General features: G+C 41.1%; 1 protein-coding gene across 1 annotated transcript in view; it reads right to left on the bottom strand.

Moving 5' to 3' along the window:
• The window catches only part of TENM1 (teneurin transmembrane protein 1), a 311,517-nt gene that overhangs the window by 19,196 nt on the left and 269,947 nt on the right, over positions 1 to 22,374 (bottom strand). The window contains exons 24-25 of the mRNA XM_062584304.1: positions 6,503 to 6,869; positions 4,183 to 4,693 (exon numbers count right to left, since the gene is read on the bottom strand). Coding sequence (XP_062440288.1) covers positions 4,183 to 4,693; positions 6,503 to 6,869 — 878 coding nt within the window. The remainder of the gene's footprint in view (positions 1 to 4,182; positions 4,694 to 6,502; positions 6,870 to 22,374) is intronic.

The following is a 22,374-nucleotide window of genomic DNA, read 5'->3' on the forward strand; positions in this document are numbered from 1 at the left end:
CTCATCTCCCCCTAATTAGTCAGACAAAATCTATACGTCACAAAAAAGTATTTGGGGACAAATACTTTCTCCCCAAAATAATTTGGGAACAAGTATCCTCTCCTTAATATAAAAAAGAGAAACAGAGCAGCTGTTCTTTCCACAGGAAACACTGCAGAAAGCACTAGCGAACATCTTGCATTTTTTGACAAATGAATCCATCAGATGTTAAATATAATATAATGCCTTTCTCCTTCACTTCCTACCGCACTCATATACACCACACAACTTATTTACATTCCATCCTTATGCTGGCTCTGTGTGAACTGACTGGCTTCCATACCCAGTGATGAAAATTGATTCAGATCCTTGCTCTTCATCATTTAGAAAACGCCATGGGCATTGGTCAGTTGTATTTAATTTACTGCTTGATCAAACAGATATGAGAACTTGCCAGTCTATTTGGACTTTCTACCTTACCATAAAAAAATCCTCAAATCATGAATTTTTATGGCGAAAATGCAGTTAGTTTACTGCAGTGTTCTTGCCCATAAGACTCAGGATCCACTTCTGCTAAGGATCCAGCTCTGCTGCTGACAGTGCTAACGATGAAACACAAAACTTCCTGCGTAGCTGAAAATGGCATAAGTAGTTACTGGATGGCAGGATGGATATGGTACTGAGTAATTATAACGAGACTGTAGGACGCCTGTTGACGGACACTTACTTGTGTACCTGATCTCACTGACTTCAGTGAGAACACACAGATCAGTGTCTCAGTAACGAATCCACAGCACGACCATCTAAAAGGGTTTTTTAATGCCAGATTGCTCCAAGAAACCCATCCCTAGGACAGATACTGCCACCTTTCACGTGATGAATAGTAGCATTCTTGGAATCAATTCTTGCAGAGCAACGTTCTACCCATACTAACAGGGGTAGAATCAAGACATATTTTTTAATGTTAATTTGGGGCCCAGTTATGCCACTGTTAATCACGTCAGTGACCATTTAATCATGCAAATAATTGCATTGATTTCAGTACCCACATGAGGAAGTGCTCACCAATATCTGAAATGCACACTTGGGGATATATCTTCACAACCTATTTGCATTTCCATGCGTAGCATACAGTTAAGAGTTACATCATTTCAAAGGGAAAGCAGTCTAATTAATTTTTTCAGAGTTGTTTCTTGCAGGTGTTTTCTTGTCCTTGATTTAATAGAGGCCCAGTGCCCCTCTTCCCTTTTATGCCTTTAATGATCCAACATTAAAAAAATCTAGATGACTGAAAATTGTACATTAGCTGTAATTTTATGCAAGAGCTCTTTCAGTACTTTCATTCCATCAGATTAGAGTAGATGGATGACAAGTACTTTTGTAGGTGGTTTTTCTACCTCTTAATGATTTCCCTCTTTGAGTGAATCTGACATACAGGTAGATGATCTGAACAGTTCATTATCTTTGCTCAGATTCCCAGGTACGTGGGATACGTGTTGTTAAACAAACTCATCCCTGTTTCAGTTTGACAGTGCCACGGGTTGAACTTTTAGATGCAAATGCAAATCTAGCTTAAAAGAAAAGATAATTCCAAGCAATTTGAAAGTTGCTCATATGGTAATTCTCTTAGCTCCAATACTGTGTTTACACAGGAACTCAGAAGCACTTCAAATATTAAAGCAACCCCTTCAAAAAATCTAATTTTCAAACTGAAATCAGATGTCAGCTCAGAATGGGACCCATCTGGAAAATAATGTCTGGTTAAAGAATGACTAAGGACCATCGTGCCCCATAATCTACTTATGGCAAAAGGTGGGAACTAGCTCCTGAAAACACCCCTACGCTATCCCACAGCGCTAATTGTAGTGAATTGTCCCCTCCGACTGCAGCAGCATGTATGACATTTTATACCTCAGTCTTCCAGGAAGTTGTAATGTATTAGAAAGATGACTTAAAATTTTGGACCAAACAATAAATATCTGTGACTCTACTTCACTATTTGATTTTGCTGTTGTTTTTGTCACGATAGTAACTACAATTCTGTTAAATGTTACTGACTGACCAAGAATAAAAGAACAGAATGAAATGGGGATATCTATGGCGAAACCCACTGGGGAGACCCCAACTTCTCTTGTCACTACAATGAACCCATTTCTGTGAAGACAACAGCTTAGAAGGGAAGGGACAAGGAAAATCGCAATGCCAGACGGGCATCTGGCAGATGTGCGGGGTCTGTGCAACTTGAAGCATCAGTGAGGACAGTATATTACACAGCCTGCAGTTAAGCTAGTGAAAGTGTGAAAAATGCTTAATTTAGCAAAATTATGCTGTCTGTTAGTCATAGACATTGTATTGTTTTGGAATTTGTTTTCACTTTTAAGCAAGTTATTCTCAGAAAAATGAAACATCCTTCCAAGGCACAGGTATCTTCATGTGAAGAAGTTTGTGTTATATACAATGGGAGGCACTTGCAGGAAGGTGACATCCTTTAACAATAAGATCTCACTGTACTTGAGTCATACTTGAATAAGCAACTTGCCAGAGGACAACCAGCCTAAGCAATAACTGCATGAAATAGTTTAAACCAAATGTCAATGGGACAGAGTAAGAAAACCAAGATTAAACCCACCGAGAAGCACATGACTGCAAATAATCTGCTCTCATGTTCTCATCTACTCAAATGACAATCAAGGCCCTGCAACACACGATGTTCAGTATTTTAAGAAGTAGCAAGCATGACTTAGAGCTATTGTGAAAGCTTTTTGAAAGCATCATTGATTCATGGTCTGGATTGGTCCCATCCTCATGCAGTGATTTGAATTAGTCACCATTAGTGTTGAAGTTATTACAAAGAAGCACGGATTTGAATTCAGTTATGTTTGTAATAGGTGACAGTCTTAGATCAGTGTTAAAACAGTACCAGTACAACAGTGAGCTATGTTTTGTTGCATGATAACTTAAATTTCTATCAGTAAATGCCTGATAAGGAGAACTGAAGCAGGAAGACTCTGTAGTGGTTTTGTTTTCCAGCATATTGGCAAAAATGGTCCTCTCTAACTGTGTATACTTATGTTAACCCCATTAATTTAGTCTGTCTTTGGCAGGAAGGGAAAAACATCCCCTCGCATAACAAATCCCATGCAATAGGCAGTAGTCTGCTCTGCTTTGATCCTCCTTGCATTATAATAAAATATAATTCTAAAAACCTGTAATGACGGTGACTCAACAACCCCTCTAGGGGATTTTTACAATGACTTAATTCTCCTCAGTGTGTTTTCTGTTCTTATCTCACCTGGATGGCTTTTCATTTCACTTTTTGACCATGAAACTCTGTACCGTACAGAAAGCAAGCATTATAATCCTCTTGGAAGAGCTCTGAACTAATAGTAAAACGTTAACATAAAATTTCCATCAATCACCTGTCACATCCTCAAGCAGAGATTAAAATAATTTATTATAAATAATGAGAAGTCCCGATACATCCCACCTCTTTATAGAGCAAATGTGAGCTTTTTCTTGGGTTTGTTTCTGTCTGGGACTGTACTAGGATGTTCTGACTGTTCAACAGCTCTTCCAAGGTGAGTGTATTCAACCTCCTCTGCCTGCCCTTCGAAAGTCCTGTCAGGGTTCTCCTGAGCATCTGCTTACCAGGCCTTTCCCAATCCCCTTATTATATACCCCTTTGCTATTATATATCCTCTTCTCCTACTGCTAGAGACAAATGCACCCTTGCCTTTGAATATTCCTTCCTTGAGATTCTCACTTTCTTTTGTGACACTGCCTTCTCCTTTGAGTATGCTAATACTGGGGTTTTTTTTCCACCTACTTCAGGAATTTTGCAAATTCTTGCTTCATGTTACAACCTTCCTCCTCTTCTTTAGTTACAAAGAAATTTCATAATCGTATTTTCATTTAGAGAAACAAAGATTCACAAATAATAAAGTGTAAATGAAGCATAATTTCAGGCATCTTTTGCTACACTTAATGGGAACTACTTACAGAGCCTTCACATGTGACAGGCTTTGGCACTTAAGAAATGGTACTTTTGCATTGCATAAGCTTATACAACAGCACTACTTATCCTCTATCATGCAACATTAGTAGCCGGGAGTCTTTTGAAATTGCTGGGACTGACTAAAAAAATTTCAATGTTTCATTTCAAATAGCGCTCTTTAGATCAGACATTTAACGATGCGAACTTACTCATACACAGTTGTCCATCCATTCTCATCGCTTTTAGTTGCTAAAAGTCCTGTGTTTCCAGGATATGTCATTAGCGCCAGGTTGTAGCCTTGGGCATAAACTCTTTTGAGAACACCATTGCTGCTTATTGTCAGCCAGTACACCTGGCCTCCGGGAACCACCAGCCACAGGGGCAACCCACTCGTGTCTCTGCGAATATGAACTGAATTCCCGTTGCTGCTCGTGATCGTGCCAATATCCCCTTCGCCACTGTAGGTGAAGTTGTAGATATAGTCCCTGGTTATGAGGTTGAGCGTGTGGAGGTGGGTTCCATTGATGGTGAACAGATAGAGCTCCTGGTCCGCCGGCGATGCAATCTCATACATATTCATATCACTGAGATGAGCCTTGTTTCGGCTGACTGCACGGATGCGGACGTTGCCGAGGTCTGCTACATACAGTATGTCATCAGGGGAGACTGCCAGAGAAGAAGGTGCTTTCAGCTTTGCATCTTTGGCATATCCACCATCACCTAGAGAAGAAACAACAATTACTTTAGTAATCAGTAAGTATTATAGTAACATAATGTCCATATTTTACCTAAACCCCTAAGCCTGCCAAACTGCTTCTATTCACTATCATTTACAAGTCAATAAAACAGTATCTTCTTCCAATGAATTAAACCTCCACTACATAAAATAGTGCAATTTTAAATCAGTCTCATTGAAGACAAACAATAAGGTCCAATTATCTCATTTACTCCACTTGTGCTAACTCCCAAACCCAGCCGCTCAGGGAGGTACAACATGGTAAAATGTGAAAGATAAAGAAATTAAACAGCTGAAGTTTCATTCTCTAATTTTTCCTCTTGGCCTGTAGTAAAAGTAGAATTATGATAAAAATAAAATGAAGAGAAAATAAAAATTAAGCTAAAATGACAATGAAGCAGAGATTAGTTTAGACTTACTAAAACCTCAACACTGTAGGAAAATAAACGAATATATTAGCCAAAAAGAATTTCCAAAAAACCATCCTCTTCAAAGTCACTTGGTAATTTAGATAGTTTATGTATTTTAAGGTTAAAAGAGAACATTTTCATGATCATAGGCTCAACATGCATATCAAAATGATTTTGCATGAGTAGGATTTTCTACAACTAACAAGAAAGTGTATTAAACCTCGCTCTTGGAGAAAAGCACATTACTGTTTGTATTGCTCCCCTTCTCCTGGCAGAGAAATTAAATTTGATGGAGATTTTGAGCACAGCCTATGCTGCCTTGGATACGACAAATTAGCTGATGTTTCTGACAAGCTGGTCATGCCTTTCACCAGCTCAGCACTGGCACAGTCATTAGATTTGCCACAAGTTTTCATTTTCAGCACCAAGGGCAGATTCTTCATCCTCTTTCCTGTTTGTACAGAATCCTATTTAGCACAGTTTTACTGTATGTGTAACTGAAGCTAGGATCACTCAGAAATGCATGTGATACTTTGATTATCATTACAACACTGCGTCAGCAACCCACCTCCTCTAGAAGACAATTTACATTTTTTTCCTCTCCATTCTTGACACATTTAATGTCAGTAATTAACCTCTTATTTGAAATGGGAGTCCTAAGAATTATGATGACATTAGGGAGCTGAACAAAATGATTCTTAGAGATGACAAGTTAACATACTGCATTTGTCTCTATGTCCCATTACAAAAGAGGTTTTTATAAGAAAAGAAAAAGTCACAGTGTGGTTTGCCTCCCCAGGTGTGTGTGCAGGGCAGTGCAGCCCCGGTGCTGAGAACATCGAGTGGCACCGTGTGAGCCTGGCATTGTCTCAGGTGCTTCAAAACACACGAGAAAGGAGAAACTTTGAGCATTATGTGTTTGCATCATTTTGCTGACCGTGCAGTATGACTCCAGTGCTGAGAAGTCGTAAGTTTGTGTTTTTCATTGGATAGGGTTACCATCCTATGAAAAGACCTATCATCTGATCTATGAGCTTCAAGATGCAATTTGCAAGCTGCGTCAGGGCTGGTACCATCCTAAACACGGGCAGACAAGGCCAGCACAGAAAGGCAGACTTGGAGCTAGGTCTGAACAGTGTGCGCTCTCTGTACGGAAACAGCTAAGGCCACTCTGAGATTCCTTCAGCACCAGCTATGGCAAGACTCGCATCTCTGCATCCAACAGATTAAACAAAGCTGTGAAGGTTAGCTAACAAGGTTTGCAGCTTTTCATGGACACTCAGTCACTGTTCATCTCTCCTTCCCCTTACTATGCTGCTAATCTGCAACCATGCCCAGAGATCTCAACAGGCGAGCACCAAGAAATAGCCAGCATTGCCTCACCTGAGAAACAGTCACAGTTAGGATCAATCTTGCAGTCACAGTCTGACGGGGCTCCAGCAATTATGGAGATCTCACCGTTGGTTGTGACCTGCTGTATACGGTTGATCTTTCTTTCATCTGTTTCTGCAATGTACAGGATGCCACTGTGAGACACAGCGATCGCTCTGGCGGACTCCAGGGTTGAATGGATGGCCACCTTGCTGACGATGAAGTGATCGATGCCTGGCACCTGGCAGTGAATGGGGCGCCCTGCAATTATCCGCACGCGCCTATTCTCAGAGATCTGCAGAACGATGTTGTTGTCCAGGACATAGAGTGAATTGTCTAGTGGGTTCACTGTGAGGTCCGTTGGCCACTCTAACCGCACCTGGAAAAAAAAATAAGAGGAAGACAGTGAAGCAAAAGAGAAAAGAATAGCTAAGTCAATGAAGCAGTTCTGCTCAACCACCTCTGGTCATCATGGTATCAAGGCATTCAGTGGATTCACCCAGCGCTGCTTCACTAGTACATACCTTTAATTTTGTGTGGCTGAAGAAGATTTAAAGAGCATAATCTTTTGTAAGGTCCAAAATCACCATGGAACAAAACTTTATTTCAAAAGTAATTTAGCATTCCCTGAAAGGTATTTGTGTGAGTCCATTAAGGTGGGAACTTTATTATACCTACACACTCATGCAAATAAAAACACATGCTTCACGTCATGCAACAGCAGCCAGAAAATTTTCCAGGTCTGAATGTTCTTTTATCAAGGTTGCCGTCAACATAAGCAGAGTGAAAAACAGCTGGAAGCTGTCAATATTCTAACACAAAAAGAAACCTACATTGCAGAGGAGCGTGACATGCTTCCACAGTTTATTCAGGAAGCTGGAAATGTTAGTAAGACTTACTTATATACCATCAAAAGTATAAGCTTATTAATTCTTTGTAACGTAACAGTACACAGTATTCCACACTTCCCATAGTCAGTCGCAGATTAAGTAAATTCTTCATATTTAAGACTAACCTTTTGTCTTTTTTCCACACAGGTGAGAGTGACAACTAAGCCAAGCTTTGCAAGAAATGCTGTGAGAATGACCTCCTTCTCCAGACCTGCTGCATCAAGATCTGGAGGAACTAAAGGTGCTCCCACTGCAGGTGGGGCAGCCTGTCACCATCAGGTGTGTCAACGCCGAACAGCTTACTGCCGACCGCCGCACGTACTGGCCAGGACTCAAGCTCCTCCTGTTGAAGAAGCTCAGCAGGCTGTGCGGGATTTCTGGACCGCCTAACAACAACTCAGGAGGCTGGTCCCCCTCCCCAGCTAACGGTCAGGGCAGGATTTGGGCTGCAGCTTGTCCATGGGAAGATCAGAAAACAACTGAGCCACCGAAGCCAGAAGACAGTCTATTTTTGTCTCCCTCAAGATGCTTTGCTTGTTATCTTTTGTGAAGAGATGGCTGCTTTTATTTGAGAGGGATTTTTCTGGACCAAGTATTTCAATCAGCAGAGGAAAATAAATACCTGGCTAAAATGTGACTGTTTTTACATGCAGTTATCACAAAAGCCTCTATTATTTCATTTACTGATTTTGTTGCTATTCTTCTTGATTTTTCCACTGCACTAATTAGAAGATCTATGAATTTAGAGGCTGCAGATGCTAATACAATGCTCAACACTGAGGAATAACATATGGTGGAGAGTGTGGCCATCCCGAGCCACCTGCTCGCCTGGGTCAGCTCAGGCACCAGGCTGGAGGCTAAGTTTCTTCAGTTCTCAAGCTTCACTATTTCCTGAACAATCTCATTTCCAGAAGTAGATTTCTGGTTCGATAATACGCGGTTTAATAGCGCGAGGGCACTGTGGCCATCCTGCGTTGCCCTGCGTGGTCACCTGGTGCACCACGCAATTAAGAAGCGGCACTGAATAATCGAAGTCCTCCCTGTGCGCAGTTCGTTTTACTAGACAGCATAGTAACTGGCATTAAGACTAACACCATTGGATTCAAGATCTCTTCTGTACCAGGTGGTACAGTCATTCCAAATGATGATAAATGTGGTGAAACAGTTGGAAACAGATTCCAGTTATAAAGGTGCTGATTTCTGTGGATGCATGTGAGAGCGCCTAGATTCTGGCGGACGGGTTAGGGCTGATTTAAACATAGCTGCTAGCTTATGGTTTCTCTGCAACTGAGATTTTGCTGAGAAGCTAAACAAAACTATTTAGGTAGCATAAAATGGCTAAAAGACCGCCTTCATGAAACTTGGAATAAAACATATTTGCAATATACCTTTAACACAGAACATCTCATTGCTTTCTCAAAGTAAGCGGATTATTTTTAGTGGAAAACATACACCACCAACCTTGTCACCTCCCTCACAGACCACTCCGGTGCAAAGATAGCCCTTGATTAACCAGAACTAGACTGTCAGCGACAAAAACTTTAGGCCAGGCCTGGCTGTTTTTGCCAAAACGACGCTCCTTAGCACCTGCCGCGTTGTAGCAGCTGGTTTTACTTGGTGGACCAGCCACACTGCCTTCGCCTCAGTGAACAATCTAAACTTCTCCCACCGTGGAAATAAGTCCGGCGTCTTTGCAGACCAGTAGGGACTGATCTGGGCCCAAACAACTTCTTTTGTGGTTGCTTTGAGGCTAGTTCTGTTTATTGAGATAGAAGAAGCTTTTGTGTAACTGTTTCTTTCCCTTACAACAATCCTTAAAACCTAAGAGGCTAGTTTCTGAACGCATATAATTAGTTTGATACTGATCACGTTGTAAGCATAGCTGCATTATGATTAAAAAAAAAATATTAACAGGAGACACTTCAACAGTTTTCATTGCTATACCTGACCTCTGTTGCTGAGCCCACTGCACAGCTAGCAGAAGGTACAGCTGTGGCTTCTCTTTCCTGGGTTTGAAGCCACCTTGGGTGTATTCGTAGGTTAATCTCAGGTAAGATGATTAAAGCTAGCATGTACATGTCTGGAGACTGCAGCACAGACAACAGCTGCTGCTCACTGCATGCTTACACTAGTGCAACAGGAGGGGAAAAAAAGGCCAAACAGGCTGACAAAAAAACAAACTAATACCACACAGAACCCTAGCCATTCACTGGGGAAGAATTTCACAGATTTAGACAAAATCTGCACTGCTCTGGTCAAGATGAGGCTTCATGGCAGCTAAAGGTGGTGTACGTCCAGGCAGCTGCAGCCCTGCCCCTTCCCGGCTCCCCGGGCACGTCTGCTCCCGCGCAGCAGGGCTGGTGCAGCGAGCTGGTCCAGGACACTTCGCCGGCTCAGAACTAATCACCTAAATCAGCTTAAGCTGAAGTGTAACTGCACCCTCAGGTTGACTGCTGCCTTGAAAAGTCACTGGTTGTTTCTTTTCTTTTAAAGCAAGCTGCCCTCTGGCAGCTTTCTGTGACCAAACCATCAGTTGTCCTTCATTCAAACCCAATAAACATATTACAGAGAAGGACTTCAATTCTCATCTGATATGACTCTGCCCATTAAAAAGTTTTTCCAGACAAAACTCAGGGTTGTAATATTAAGTCAGTTAATATACCTTTTAATCTCAAGCAATACGTTGTAAGCCCTGCAAAATACTCCTCTCCCATACATGTATGTTTTTCTTATAACTTAAAACTGGGACAATTGCAAGTGGTACTTCTGATATCTGACAGCTTTTTTCCCCCCCTAAAGCATCATGCAGAAGTGGCATTGTGAGATATCCCACTATAAACAAGCAGACAAGGTGGGTTTGGTAGCTGGCAGGATCTTACACTGCTCACACAGCCAAACTGCCAGGTGACAATCCTGATGCGGTTCACGGGAGACTGAACGTATTCTGCAACGGAGATCACTGCAGAAACAAATGAACCCTTGAGCCATGAGGCTTTCTGCATGTAAGTATTAACATGTCAAGTTTTCTGGGAATTCATCTTTTAACTGTCAACACTAAGGCTCTAGCTATGTCCGATAATGTCTGGACAGAAGTGCAAAATTAACACCTACTAGTCTGACTTTCTAATATATTTTTTGCAGGTCAAGTGTCTTAGAAACACAAAGTGCACTAAAATGGTTTCAGTTTAAATGAGTTTTGGATGAGAGACCTACATTTAGGTAACTACTTAGTGGTATTTTGGGGTGTTTCTTTCTTTCTTCCAAATATATACATGTACTTGTATATGTATACGGTTTTGAAAACTCTTTACTGATTTTCCCTCCAACAAAAGTACAAGTGTTACAACCAAATAATGTGGGTTTTTGCAAAGCAGCACTGGTACGAGAGCATGCACTTATAATGCTTCATAAGCATGTACCCACCCCAGCGCACACATGCAAGCGTTAGCTGGTGAAGCATACTGTTTTATTTTTGGGTTTGACCATATGGCTAAGACTTTCTGCATGTTTTGCATGACATTTTTTGGTGTTATTTTAAACAAATCAGATCAAACAAATTCTACTACTCCTATCAAAGTAAGAAAAGTAACATGCAGAAGAATTATCCTTGTCTACAGATGCAAATTTCCAGAGCTTAACTGTTTGAGATACAGGGAGAAATTTCACTGGGATAAGTTTAATTTATCATGGATTAAAAGAAGCTGCCTAAATCCACACAAAGGCTTCACCATTGCTTTGATTTCTCGCCACGCACTGCTTGTGTATTTTGATTCAATTTCCTGTAGCAGTGTGAAATTCATGCCAAAATTTTTCTGATGGTCTTGAGTGAGGGATTACTTCCTATCTGCACTGCTCAGCCTCGAGCGCTCCTCTTTACGCTAACTTGGTCTCTGCTCAGCTGTACGATGTGCGCTCACAGACTTCCTCAGACCCTCCTCCGCAATTCTTTTCCTGTTTCTTGGTGTTTTCGCTTCCTCCCATTTGTACTTGCTGCAGCTGCTGTTTCCAGTCCAAACCATTTTTACTCACCACAGGGCCTTCTAAACACGGTTGTTCTCTCTTTCTGCCGAAGCCCCTCTCTCCGGCTCCTTCTGGGAGAGGAGCGGCCCGGAGGGAGGACTCGCCAGGCGGCCCATCCGTAACGAGTCTCTGGTTCACAAGGCCGATGGAGACCCGTTCTGCCTCCCTGAACTTCTTACAGGATGTCTCACTACATTTATCTCCTCTCTATTTTCTCCCCGTTGACAACCACAGATATTCTTTCATCATTTTCTGTCAGTTTGCTCTGGCTGCTAGGATACTTCTTCGGTGGACGTGGATGTTGTCAGCTCCTCTTGGCAGCGTAGCTTCTCTCTCCCCGGCGCCCTGAGAGCGAATTCAGCTCGCTGGGGTCCAACGCCAGGCGAGCGCGTCCTCCTGGGGTGTTGCAGCCTTCCTCTTGCCTTTGCTTCCCACGCTCCTGATGCAGCACGCTGGGAAAGCCACCACGGGCCAGGCACAGCTCAGAGGCTTGAGACCACCAGTTCTCAGGATCACGGCTTGGGTAGTCTTCCCACCAACCCGCTTTTTCCATGGATTATTTCCAGTGGATATGAAATCTGGCACAGGAATGCAAAAAGCCAAGGCACCACCGCAAGCTTCACTCTGCTCTCTTTTTATAGCTCTCTTCTTGTTTCACAATTTCTTTTTTACGATTTCTTCTGCTTCACAACTTCAAAGACCGCACAAGGAATCTTGGGCCTACTAAATCAATAGCAGAAGTTGATTTCTATGCAGACAGGTTTCACATAATCTTTATTTAATAACAGAGGGAATATTTTCCAAAATCATATAAGCCCATTGACTATGAAAATCAATGGGACTTAGATTCCTAAGCCATTTAAGTCCTTTTAAACATGGTACCATAATTTACACAGGTTATGAAAAAAATAATTTGTTAAAACACCCAGAGGTAATTATAAAGTATTTCTAGCAGTCTGGTACCTCTGAGAGGAGGTTGCTTAAATTCTTCAATTAAAATGTCTCAAAATAGACCCTGAATTTGAATCTAACCTGAACACAGCTCTAGTGCTGGAGTGGGAATAGATGTCCTCCAAACAAGCCTTTACAGCTAATTTGCATGATCAAAAGGAGGGAGCAGGCCTAAGCGGGAATCTAGTTAATCGAACTGTTCCTGGTTTTGCCTTGCTCTGTGCCTTGGACTTCCAGACACTGTTCTTGCTAAACCAGGCAGCGTAAAAGTAAGACTGAGTAAGTCTTAGCGAGTCTCATAGAAGTTTTGGCCTCATCTTTCCACTTTGAGCTCAGATATATAAAGCCAATGTGCTACTAAAGAAAGTGGAAGATATTGAAGAGCTTTAATTGAGACAGCGATTAAAAGCTGTTTGAGAACAGTGAGAGGCTGGAGCTAAGTATATTAGAGTGCCGTTTGCTTTCAGTAACCATTGAGGCTTATAAAAGCATCGAGTCTGAAAACCAAGAGGAAGAGAAGATGCACAGAAATGAAGTTTCCATATCTGAAGAATGCTCCAGTTAGTGAGGGAAGCAAAAGGCCTCCCGCTGAACCACACAAGCCCTCGTGAATGTATCAGCCACCTACTCTGTACGTGAGACTGACCCTCTCCTGAGCTCAGAGTCAAAGTCAAGACTTCTTTCTAAAGTTAAAAATTCCCATTGATTTGACTTAAATTGCCCAGGAAACTGTGTGTCTCACCAGGATCATGACTTCTCACAACAGTGCTGCTGCTCAGGGCAGCACGTCCCTGACCCCAGGGCCAGGCAGGAAGTGAAAACAGAAGTGAACGATGAGAATCAGCTGTTGCAAGTGCTGGGTGCACAGGTGACACAAACGTCTCCTCAGCCCCCAGGGCACAGAATGAACGGTAACTTCACAGCTTCCAGAAAAAATTGCAAATTCATTCTGTGACTCGATCTTTTTTTCCTTAAGAAATACACCATTAAACAGACAAAAAAAATCTGCAAATAAAAGGAGGATGGGAAAAACAACTATTCTGCAATTTATGGCAGAGCAACTTCCTATGGCAAATTCCTGCAGCAATGATACAGAATTCAACAGCTTTTTTTAACCCCCTCTAGAGTGAACCAATTCTTTCATAAACTGAAATAGACAGTAAAGCAAAACAGCTGTGGATAAGTTTGAATTTCTTATTTATATTGTACAGATTTTTTTCGTATGTATACAAAAGTTCTAGAAAAAAAAGAGCAATTGAAATAATGCAAGTTCCTACTTCAGCAGAAATTAGTATCACAATTAACACTTACCAAATCACGATCTTCTGCAACCTAATTTTTCACAAATATTTATTATAATAAATATTTTATCTAAACAAAACCAATGTAATTAACTAGCTATCATGCAGCAAACACCTACTGCTGTTAAATTTTAAATAGTTATTAAAAAAATTCTGGTACGTTATGCAGAGCAAAGAAGCAACTGTCCATGCCTTCTCCATGCAGAAACCCTTGTATGTGACCATTATTTACATTGATTAGGCACTTGTAAGAAAACACAGTGGAGAGTGTCTCATCCTAGCATAAGACTGGAAGCAGGCACTTTAAAAAAAAATTTTGTCAACTAATGGCATTGGGTACTGTTGGATATGCAGTATCAGATTGTGCCAGAGAGGCAAAGAAAGATAAGGTTTGGGACTAAAGTTTTCAAGCAGAACTGAAAAAATATCACTCAAGACTGACCTCCCTCAAGCCTGGAGTGCACAGGGTGCAGACAGCAGTGAAGAGGTGCTCAGACTTCCCCACCTTCACAGAGGTTCTAGGCAAAGGTTGTACAAGTGCCCCTGAAATAAGGTTTCTAACTGGTTCATAATTGGGTAGCTAAATAAAATGTCTGATTTTCAATAGCTGAGCTCTAGATCTAGAAAGGCTCCAGACCTAGAAGGGCTCAGGAAAGCTATAAAAAGACTCTATGCTCACAATGGCCCCATAAGGGATCTGGAGCAAGAAAAATCCCCCAGAACTAGAAAAGGCTGTTGTGGGGCTCCAAAAAAGTTCATGAAGGACAGCACAAAAGCTCCAAAAAGGCAGGCTCTGAAGAAGGCCCCATGCAAAGGCTCTGGATGGGCTCCAAGAAAGGCACTAAAATGACAGACAACCCAACAAGGCTGCAGAGCGAGAAAGGCTCTCCAAGTCTTTAGAGACAGCTGCAGACTTTTGGATCCCCAAATCTCTAGGAATTTCTAGATGATGCAGATCCAGACACCCCTGGAAACTGCCTTTTAAAACTTCTTTTTATTACATACCATAAAATACAAGGAAGTTGAAGCAAATAGTGTAAATTATAAATCCTGCTGGATGGGAGCATACAAAAACTCTTGCTTATGGCTAGGCTTCTTATACCTAGTTTTGACTATCTGACCTCTCCTGATTCTCAAAATTCTGATGTATCATTTCATGACCCTTCCAAGATATTTATTATAGCTGGTGGTAATAATAGTGAAAAACGTTGACTTTGTTGTCATCAGTGATATGGACACAGAAATCAAATCCTGAATTGGCAAGAAAAATAGAATCTATTCAAATTCTTGTCCCACAAAAAAAAAATATATATAATATACATATGGATGGAGGACCTAGAGGGTTTTACAGCACATCATGACTTTCCCCAGCTCTCACTAGAGACAGCTACATGCTGTTCAGTTTCCCATTTTGCTTGGAGGGTTTGATTGAATGGCTATTGAGTGATGTTCAGACATTTACAATTTTCCTGCAAAGTGACCTACATTGCTGAACTTCATAAATTTATTCTCCAAGGCAGTCTATCATTTTGCATGCCACAGCCATCCCAAAGGAATATATCAGCAGGAGATGAGGCCCAGTTAGTAAAAGCTGAATGTCCTTCAGACATTTTTAACTAATCTGTTTGTAAACGTGTTATTGTCAGAATAACACATTGCATAAAATGGTGCTATCATTCTATTTGCGTCTCTCTGTGGCCTAAACTTTATAATAGGTGGCTAAAAAGGTAATCTCTGTATTGCAAGCCAAAGATGGATATGACCAATTTCTGTCTTGATGTTTGCATTTTTTTTCCTCCACCGAGACAGTCTCTTTTCGTTTTTTTTCTTGACAGAAACAATGGCAGAAACAAAAACAATACCAGGAAGAAGAGAAATCAGGCATTCTGAATTGCCATTTCCTAGGCTGCAGCTCTTTTCACATTAGTTTCTGGTGGTTATCACAGCTTGCTTTCTTTTGACTTCAGCAGGCTGCAAGGATAACTCAGAGCAAACTTAGTCCTATCAGTAAGACTGGAGATACCATGAATACCTCCAAACCAACACATCTTGGTACTAAAAATCCTTTCAGTCTTTGTTTATAACTAGCTTTGAGACCCAAGAAGCACCCAGACAGCAAGAGAAACAACACCCCATAGAGTTCTCTCTTGCTGACATGCTTCAAAGCCCTGCCCTTTGTAAGCTGTTAATATCACAGTTTTGTTTTGACAGGATCTACGGATTTTCAGATTCCCCTTAGCTCCTGGAGCAATCTGCAGGCCAGAAGTATCGCTGCACTGGCTTTTCATACTACCCATAAACCAGTAACTGTGTGGCAATGTTTTCACTCATGCAAAAACATCCACATTTTATTTTGCTGTTTGCACATGTGGCTGTTCAGTTTGCAGCTATTTAAAATTTCAATGAACTGATTAAAGAGTTAAATGCCTACATTCCTTTTTTCCCCCACTTTCAATGGTTTTATTCCTCTAATTTCAATGAGCTTTCTCCTGATTCATGCTGTTATCAAGGGAGACCTGAAGGCCAAAGACCAATCCTCACTCCTCTAAGATGTAGGACAACCTTCCACTGAATTAGTCAATACAACAATTCCTATCCTCCGGCGCGAGGCAGCTCTGCAGAAAGGACACTGCCACCCTTGGTGATTGCTGTGCTCAATTTCAGAGATGTCCTGGATTCAAACTTCAGAGTTGGGCCAGCACATTTGGTCTCCCTCACCCTGATGTTGTGCTACATTTCCAGACGCCCCAGCTAGAATCCGCTGGCCAATCTGAAAGATTTGGAATAGAAGCAGTAAAGAGAGCTCCAGGTTAAGCCCAATTATTATGTACTTACAGCACACAAAACCTGCTGCATCTGTGCGAGATCTCTTACTCCATGGATTTGTGCAGGTTCGCCGGTGAATCCTGAACTGCTGCCGGGAGAGCGGCTGCTCGTGAGAGAGGAGGAGAGCAACACACGCACGGTACCAGGCCTGACAATCTATAAAACGTAGAACGTACAAACTCTAGCACAGAAACTGCCCCTCTCCTTATCTAACTGCTTATGGCAGGTCCGCAGCAGATGTAGATGCTGAACATATATAGATACAACTTATAATACCTATGCAAACTTATATAGTCTTCATGAAAATATTGTGTCAACTATGTTTCCTCAAAAAAAGAAAAAAATGAGCTCTTATCATCAGCAATCTCCTCCCACTGCAGACTCCCACCTACCTGACAGAGCTAAGCTCAGACATACAACAGCGTAAGCCAGCACTGCAGACACAAGGCCTCTGCAGTGTCATACATGTTATATACTGTATTGTATATATTATATTTATATATGAGGCTTATATTGAGGAAACTGCCCCATGGAACTATTTGCTCCCAAAAACCTAAATGTCTCTCATTAGGTGCGAGAGAAAAATCTGTTCTCTGTGCATGTAGGAAACAATTCTGAGGAGAGGTCTGTCCGATCTCCTCCTCTTCAGCATGGATCACACGGAGCTCCCAGCATTCCCCGCCTCCACAAGAAAAGGATGCGATCGCTGAAGGATTTGATTAAAATGTATGTAGTATTTTATTCAGTAATAATGCATTATTTATGGCAGATAATTGAAACAAACCGCTGTTTTGCAGGTGACCAATAGAAAAACACCACTTGGGACTCTGAGGAAAAAATTGCAGTGTGACTTCACCAAACTGTATCTGGTTTCTAAGACTAATATTTCAAATCCAGTGATAGAATAATTTGATTAGAACACAGATTAGCTGTGATGAAACCATCATGCTTTCTGTTTGATATTCTAAAAATCACATTATATACCTACAATTTTGATTCATGAGTTCTCACAGAATCTTTTCCACCTGAGGTCCTAATCCTACGAGCCTCTTTTCTCTCAGTTCCTGTTAGAGGGAGGCCACTTAACCTTTCCTCTACCCCAGAAAAAGGATTATTTTATCTTCTACCTGAAGATTGTTCTTAAAAAAGAATCAGCTTGGTTTTGCTTCCAAGTATGGAGCCGAGTGATTGCTTTTTCCTGCAGATGCTATTATGACTGTAATTACTTCATACATGTTTATGGTTCCAAAGACTAATGCTCAGTTAATTTAAGGAGGGGACTCATTTTTACAAAGACTTGAAAATATCTTGATAAAGCCTCTATCCCTTACCTAATTTTGTCTATTTTTCAGAAGCACTTTTCAGAACACAGTTTTAGGATACAATTGCTCCTTGTTATACTCTTGCCACCCACTACCCTTTCAATTAAGCTTGCGAAAGCAACTAGCGTGAAGCCCCAGCTCCAGTGAAGTCAGGGGCAATGCAGGCACTGATTTTCCTGGGGCCACGACTCCAGCGCTGGTTAGCTGCTCTGCAGCTGTGGCAAAAATAGCAAGGGAAATAAGTTGCACAGTAAAAAGAACCAGGGAAAAACACAACTTTATATTGGAAAAAAATTGCATCTGTTCTGGGCTCCTTCATACATCAAAAATTAGAAAAAGAGTAAAAATAATCCTTCTTTAAAAAGAAATCTCTGAAAGTTATCCTATAAACAGGGACTACAAAAACCTCAAGGACCTATATATCATCACTTCTTTTTTTTTTTGCTTTTTTTTCTGTTCACCGGTTTCAAGAATACATATAACAATTGTGTTTCTGCAAAACACTACAAAAGATGGTTCAGCAATCTGAAATATTTAAGGTGCATTAATTACACATAGGCAGAACAGTGTACCCAAAGCCTCACACATGTAGTGGACTAAGAGTAAATCTACAGCAGGGGAAGTCTTACAGTACTCCGGTACAGTGAAAACAAAGTTGTTGCTTTTTGAGGGCAGGTAGCTGCGATCAGAATATTAAATGCCTAGTGTCAAACCAATGAGGAAGCCTTTGGGGCTTTCTGCTCTTACAAGAACGCAGCACATACTGCTGGGGGTGTAGGGATGCACCTGAACGGTTAGTGTCTTCTTTCAGCCAGCACCACTAACGAATTAATTGGCTTCATGTAACCCTGCAGTTGCTTTGCGAAAACTACTCTCATGCTAGCTGAGAAGTACTTTGCTCTAGAATCATTTTTGCTTTTACGCTGTTAGTGGCTCCCCTCATTTCTCGCCCCTTTATCAGATCACATGTTTGTCTTTCACATTTTCTTTACTGCCTCCAAACTACTCTGCTAAAGTTATGTTTATGCTTTGCTTATTCTGCGAGCAAACCTTCACTGCTGCTTTCAAGTGAGGTCACGGTGTCCCGCGAGCCTTTTGTTCTGCTCAACAGGCTTTCAAAATCCCATTTAAGCATATTGTGCCTTCGTAGACACTGCTGGGGAACGACTGCAGCACTTGTGACTGCGGGAGCAATGTCAATGTTTGCATTTTTGAGATAAAAACTACACTTTAAATCAATCCACTCATCTTTACTCCTGTTTTCCAGCATTCTGTCTCTCACTTTAGTATTTCAGGTAGGTCATCAGCAGAATTACTGTTTTGCTCTCTCTCCTCTCCTCCACACTGATCGTTCAAAGCAGGAACATGGCATTCTTGCAAAGGATGGGTCCCTGTCTTGACACTCCCCTTAAAATGCCATTCTAGGAATGTGTCTTTTAATTTGACCTATGCAAGCAAATCGACTACATAAGTAAAATTGTCACATTTTTTATGAGGGAGCAAAACATTCTGCAGTGTCACTGAAGTTTATGCGAAGCAACACAATATAGATGGATCCCTCACGTGGAGAACTGCTGCACAAAGGCTGATGAAGTGCAAATGTCAAGAAAAAGTCTTCAAATCAGACCTTTCATTCTGGAACACAGCAGTGACAGTTATTAACACTATCAATCAGTCAGGAGCTATTGCTCTGGCGCGGAGTCATGCCTCCTGGAATTGACATCAGCACAAGAACAAGGCCATGGTTACGGGCGAACGGAAAGCTCTCGGGATGCATTTGCTGTTGCATTGCAAATGTTTAGTCTGTACATTTGCAGGAACTATGCTCCAGACTGGTTTAAACTCTTCCCAAATACTAACTGCTAACATTTGCACAGCTATAGATGACTTACGGATCACAGTGGTGGAAATTCAGCCCACATATTTCTCCTCAGAGGAAAGATATAGGATGAGATTGCAAGATGGTAGAAATAGCTGCTAATTCTCTCCTCAGTTTTCGCTACAGCAATGGAGGCAGAAGCGAAATGAAGCTTATCGCTCAAGCTGAGCTGGAAAGGTTTTTACTGTCTCACAAAACCTCCCACGATGTCAGTATTACTTCTATGAACACTGGATCTAATGAAGTCTGGCTTCCTAAGGACTTCCGTCTCATGGCTGACTGACTTGGGAGCTTAATAGGGTCCAAACACCAAATGAAGCCTTTTCTGTGAACAGGGCATTTATTAGATCCCGTGTGGAATCTCAGGAGTTTAATAAAAGTAAGCTCATGCTGCAATATTTCCTTTCAAAAGGGCACTTTAGGTCTCCCTCCTCTAACCGGATTAATATTTTTTATAGAACTTTCAGGAATTTAATTACTGTGAAGACTGGAGCTCCTCTGACAAATTTGGTTGGAATTGGCCAAAGATTTCAATTTACTGGCAGGAAAAGAATACTGTCAGACAGACAGGCATACATACTCACACAAGCGATACGCTCTCATTTGCAGCCAGTAACTGGGCTAAAATTTTTCTATTTCCCCTAGGGATGCAGCAAGCACCGAGAGATTGCGTGCACTTGAGAAAACGTGACCTAGAGATGCCTTTGGTATAGACCAGCATCAAGCATAAATTGATCGGGCAGCGAAGCAGAACAAGAACCCCCTCTTTTCTCCTTCTGTCCCTCTCCATCCCAGTCTCCTACCTCAGCACTGTCGGTTGTGGCAGGCACGTGGGAGGTCCTGCGATCAAGGATGGGACCCAGCATGTTTCTGCTGATGAACAGCCCGTAGTGCAAGTAATTCAAGGAGACAGTCTGAGTATCTCAGGCCAGGTCCCTGGTTTAGATACCTGCTCACCTCTCCTATCCAAAGGGTACTGGGAAGGTAGGTAATGCAGCAGGTAACTCCCTATGTTCTCTTCAGCTGGGCTTCAATTTGACAGAAGGAAATATTACAACCATAAGATCAATTAGCTCAATCTATGGAGTCTTCAGCTCAGATGCTGCAGCGTAACATTCAGTATGAGTTTATTATTCACGTACTTAATATAAAACAAAAAAGCTTCTACAGAACAGATGAAGAATGGGACCTAAACCTAGAAGACACCAAGAAGCAAGCAGTATAGGCGCTTCTCTGAACAGTTAGGCATTGAAAGACCAGGTACTGTATACTAGCATGGTCAATATTCAAACTCATAGCACAAATGAATATCACAGCTCACTATTTGCTATTCCTGGAAAATGTTTTGCCTTTAGAACTCAGCACTTGCTCATGAGCTAGCAGTCAGGGTTGCAGAGACCAGCCTATCACAAAGGAAGTACTGGACAGCAGACCTTAACGTTGGTGTCTGCTAAAATTCTGGCACCAATGGTGAGTGTTGAATGAGTGTGTGCATAAGGCGTATTCATAAATCAGACTCTGAAGAACCATTTTCTTTATATTTCCTCCTTTTTAACAAGTTGAAGAACACTTGACTTGCACTGCAGTGAGAAGAAAACGTCACCCAAGTTTTGTACATGCAGGCACAGTACTGAGAACACCAGCCCACCATAGAAATACCTCAATGTAACGTCCCTTCTAAATTCAGATTAACATCCTCATGGTGAAGTATGAGAGCAAAATAATTAGTCACAGCTTGGTGGTTTATTTGCCACAACATATAATCTTCTCAACCCCAGATATCCTTTTTTCCCCCCTTATGAATGCAGAATACTATCGCATGCTTAAGAACGAGAAGGCAGTGAATACCAAGCACAGAATGATTAATATGAAGTGTTTCTGTCAAACTGATATTGGAATAAATGATTAAACCCTTTCATAATCAACTCATATATTAAAGTGAATGCCTTAAAGTGAAAGCTTGTCATTTATAGTAGTATTTGCGATGGGCAGTTATTCTATGTGTTTACTTCAAGAGTACATTTTTGTATTTCTGTAAATCAAGAAATACTGATTTTGAGCAAGTCATTGATTTTATTGTCAGAGCAAATTTAGCTTTTAGAATTGATTTTATTAACCTATTTCATAAGTTCCTCTAAACATACCATTTGTGAGCAACCCACATTCTCTTGATGTAAATGCTATTTGTGATTTAGTCAAAAAACAATTCAAGTGGAGATGGGTCAAATTCATCTCTCTTTTATCTTTATGCCATTCTGGAATAAATGCAGCAGACTTGCAAGGACAGACATTGCTCTGGACCAAGTTAAAAAAATTTGTTTTTTTCTTATAGTTTCAGATTAATATGATTGACTTCAATGGGATATGATTACTTCATAATTTTCTGGTAATCAGTAACAGCCCTTGAAAGAAGAATACCAACCAAATTTGATAGAGTTACCTTTCAGAACCTTCATTCTGGACATTAATTTAGGGTTTGGTTTTTTTTCCATGCTATGTGAAAGTACTCAAAATTCTGGATTTTGTGAAAAATTTTACTATGACAATTTGCTTATTCCCCCACCCCAACAAATCTATAAAACTAGAAATGCTTCAAGAAGCTGCAGACTGCCAATAATGTGACCTCACCAATCACTGACAGACAATTATTTAGTAAGACTGAATTAGTTTCAATAAAAAAAAGTAATCTGACTGC

Source organism: Rhea pennata, chromosome 11, assembly GCF_028389875.1.
Source record: "Rhea pennata isolate bPtePen1 chromosome 11, bPtePen1.pri, whole genome shotgun sequence".
Taxonomy (NCBI): Eukaryota; Metazoa; Chordata; class Aves; order Rheiformes; family Rheidae; genus Rhea; species Rhea pennata.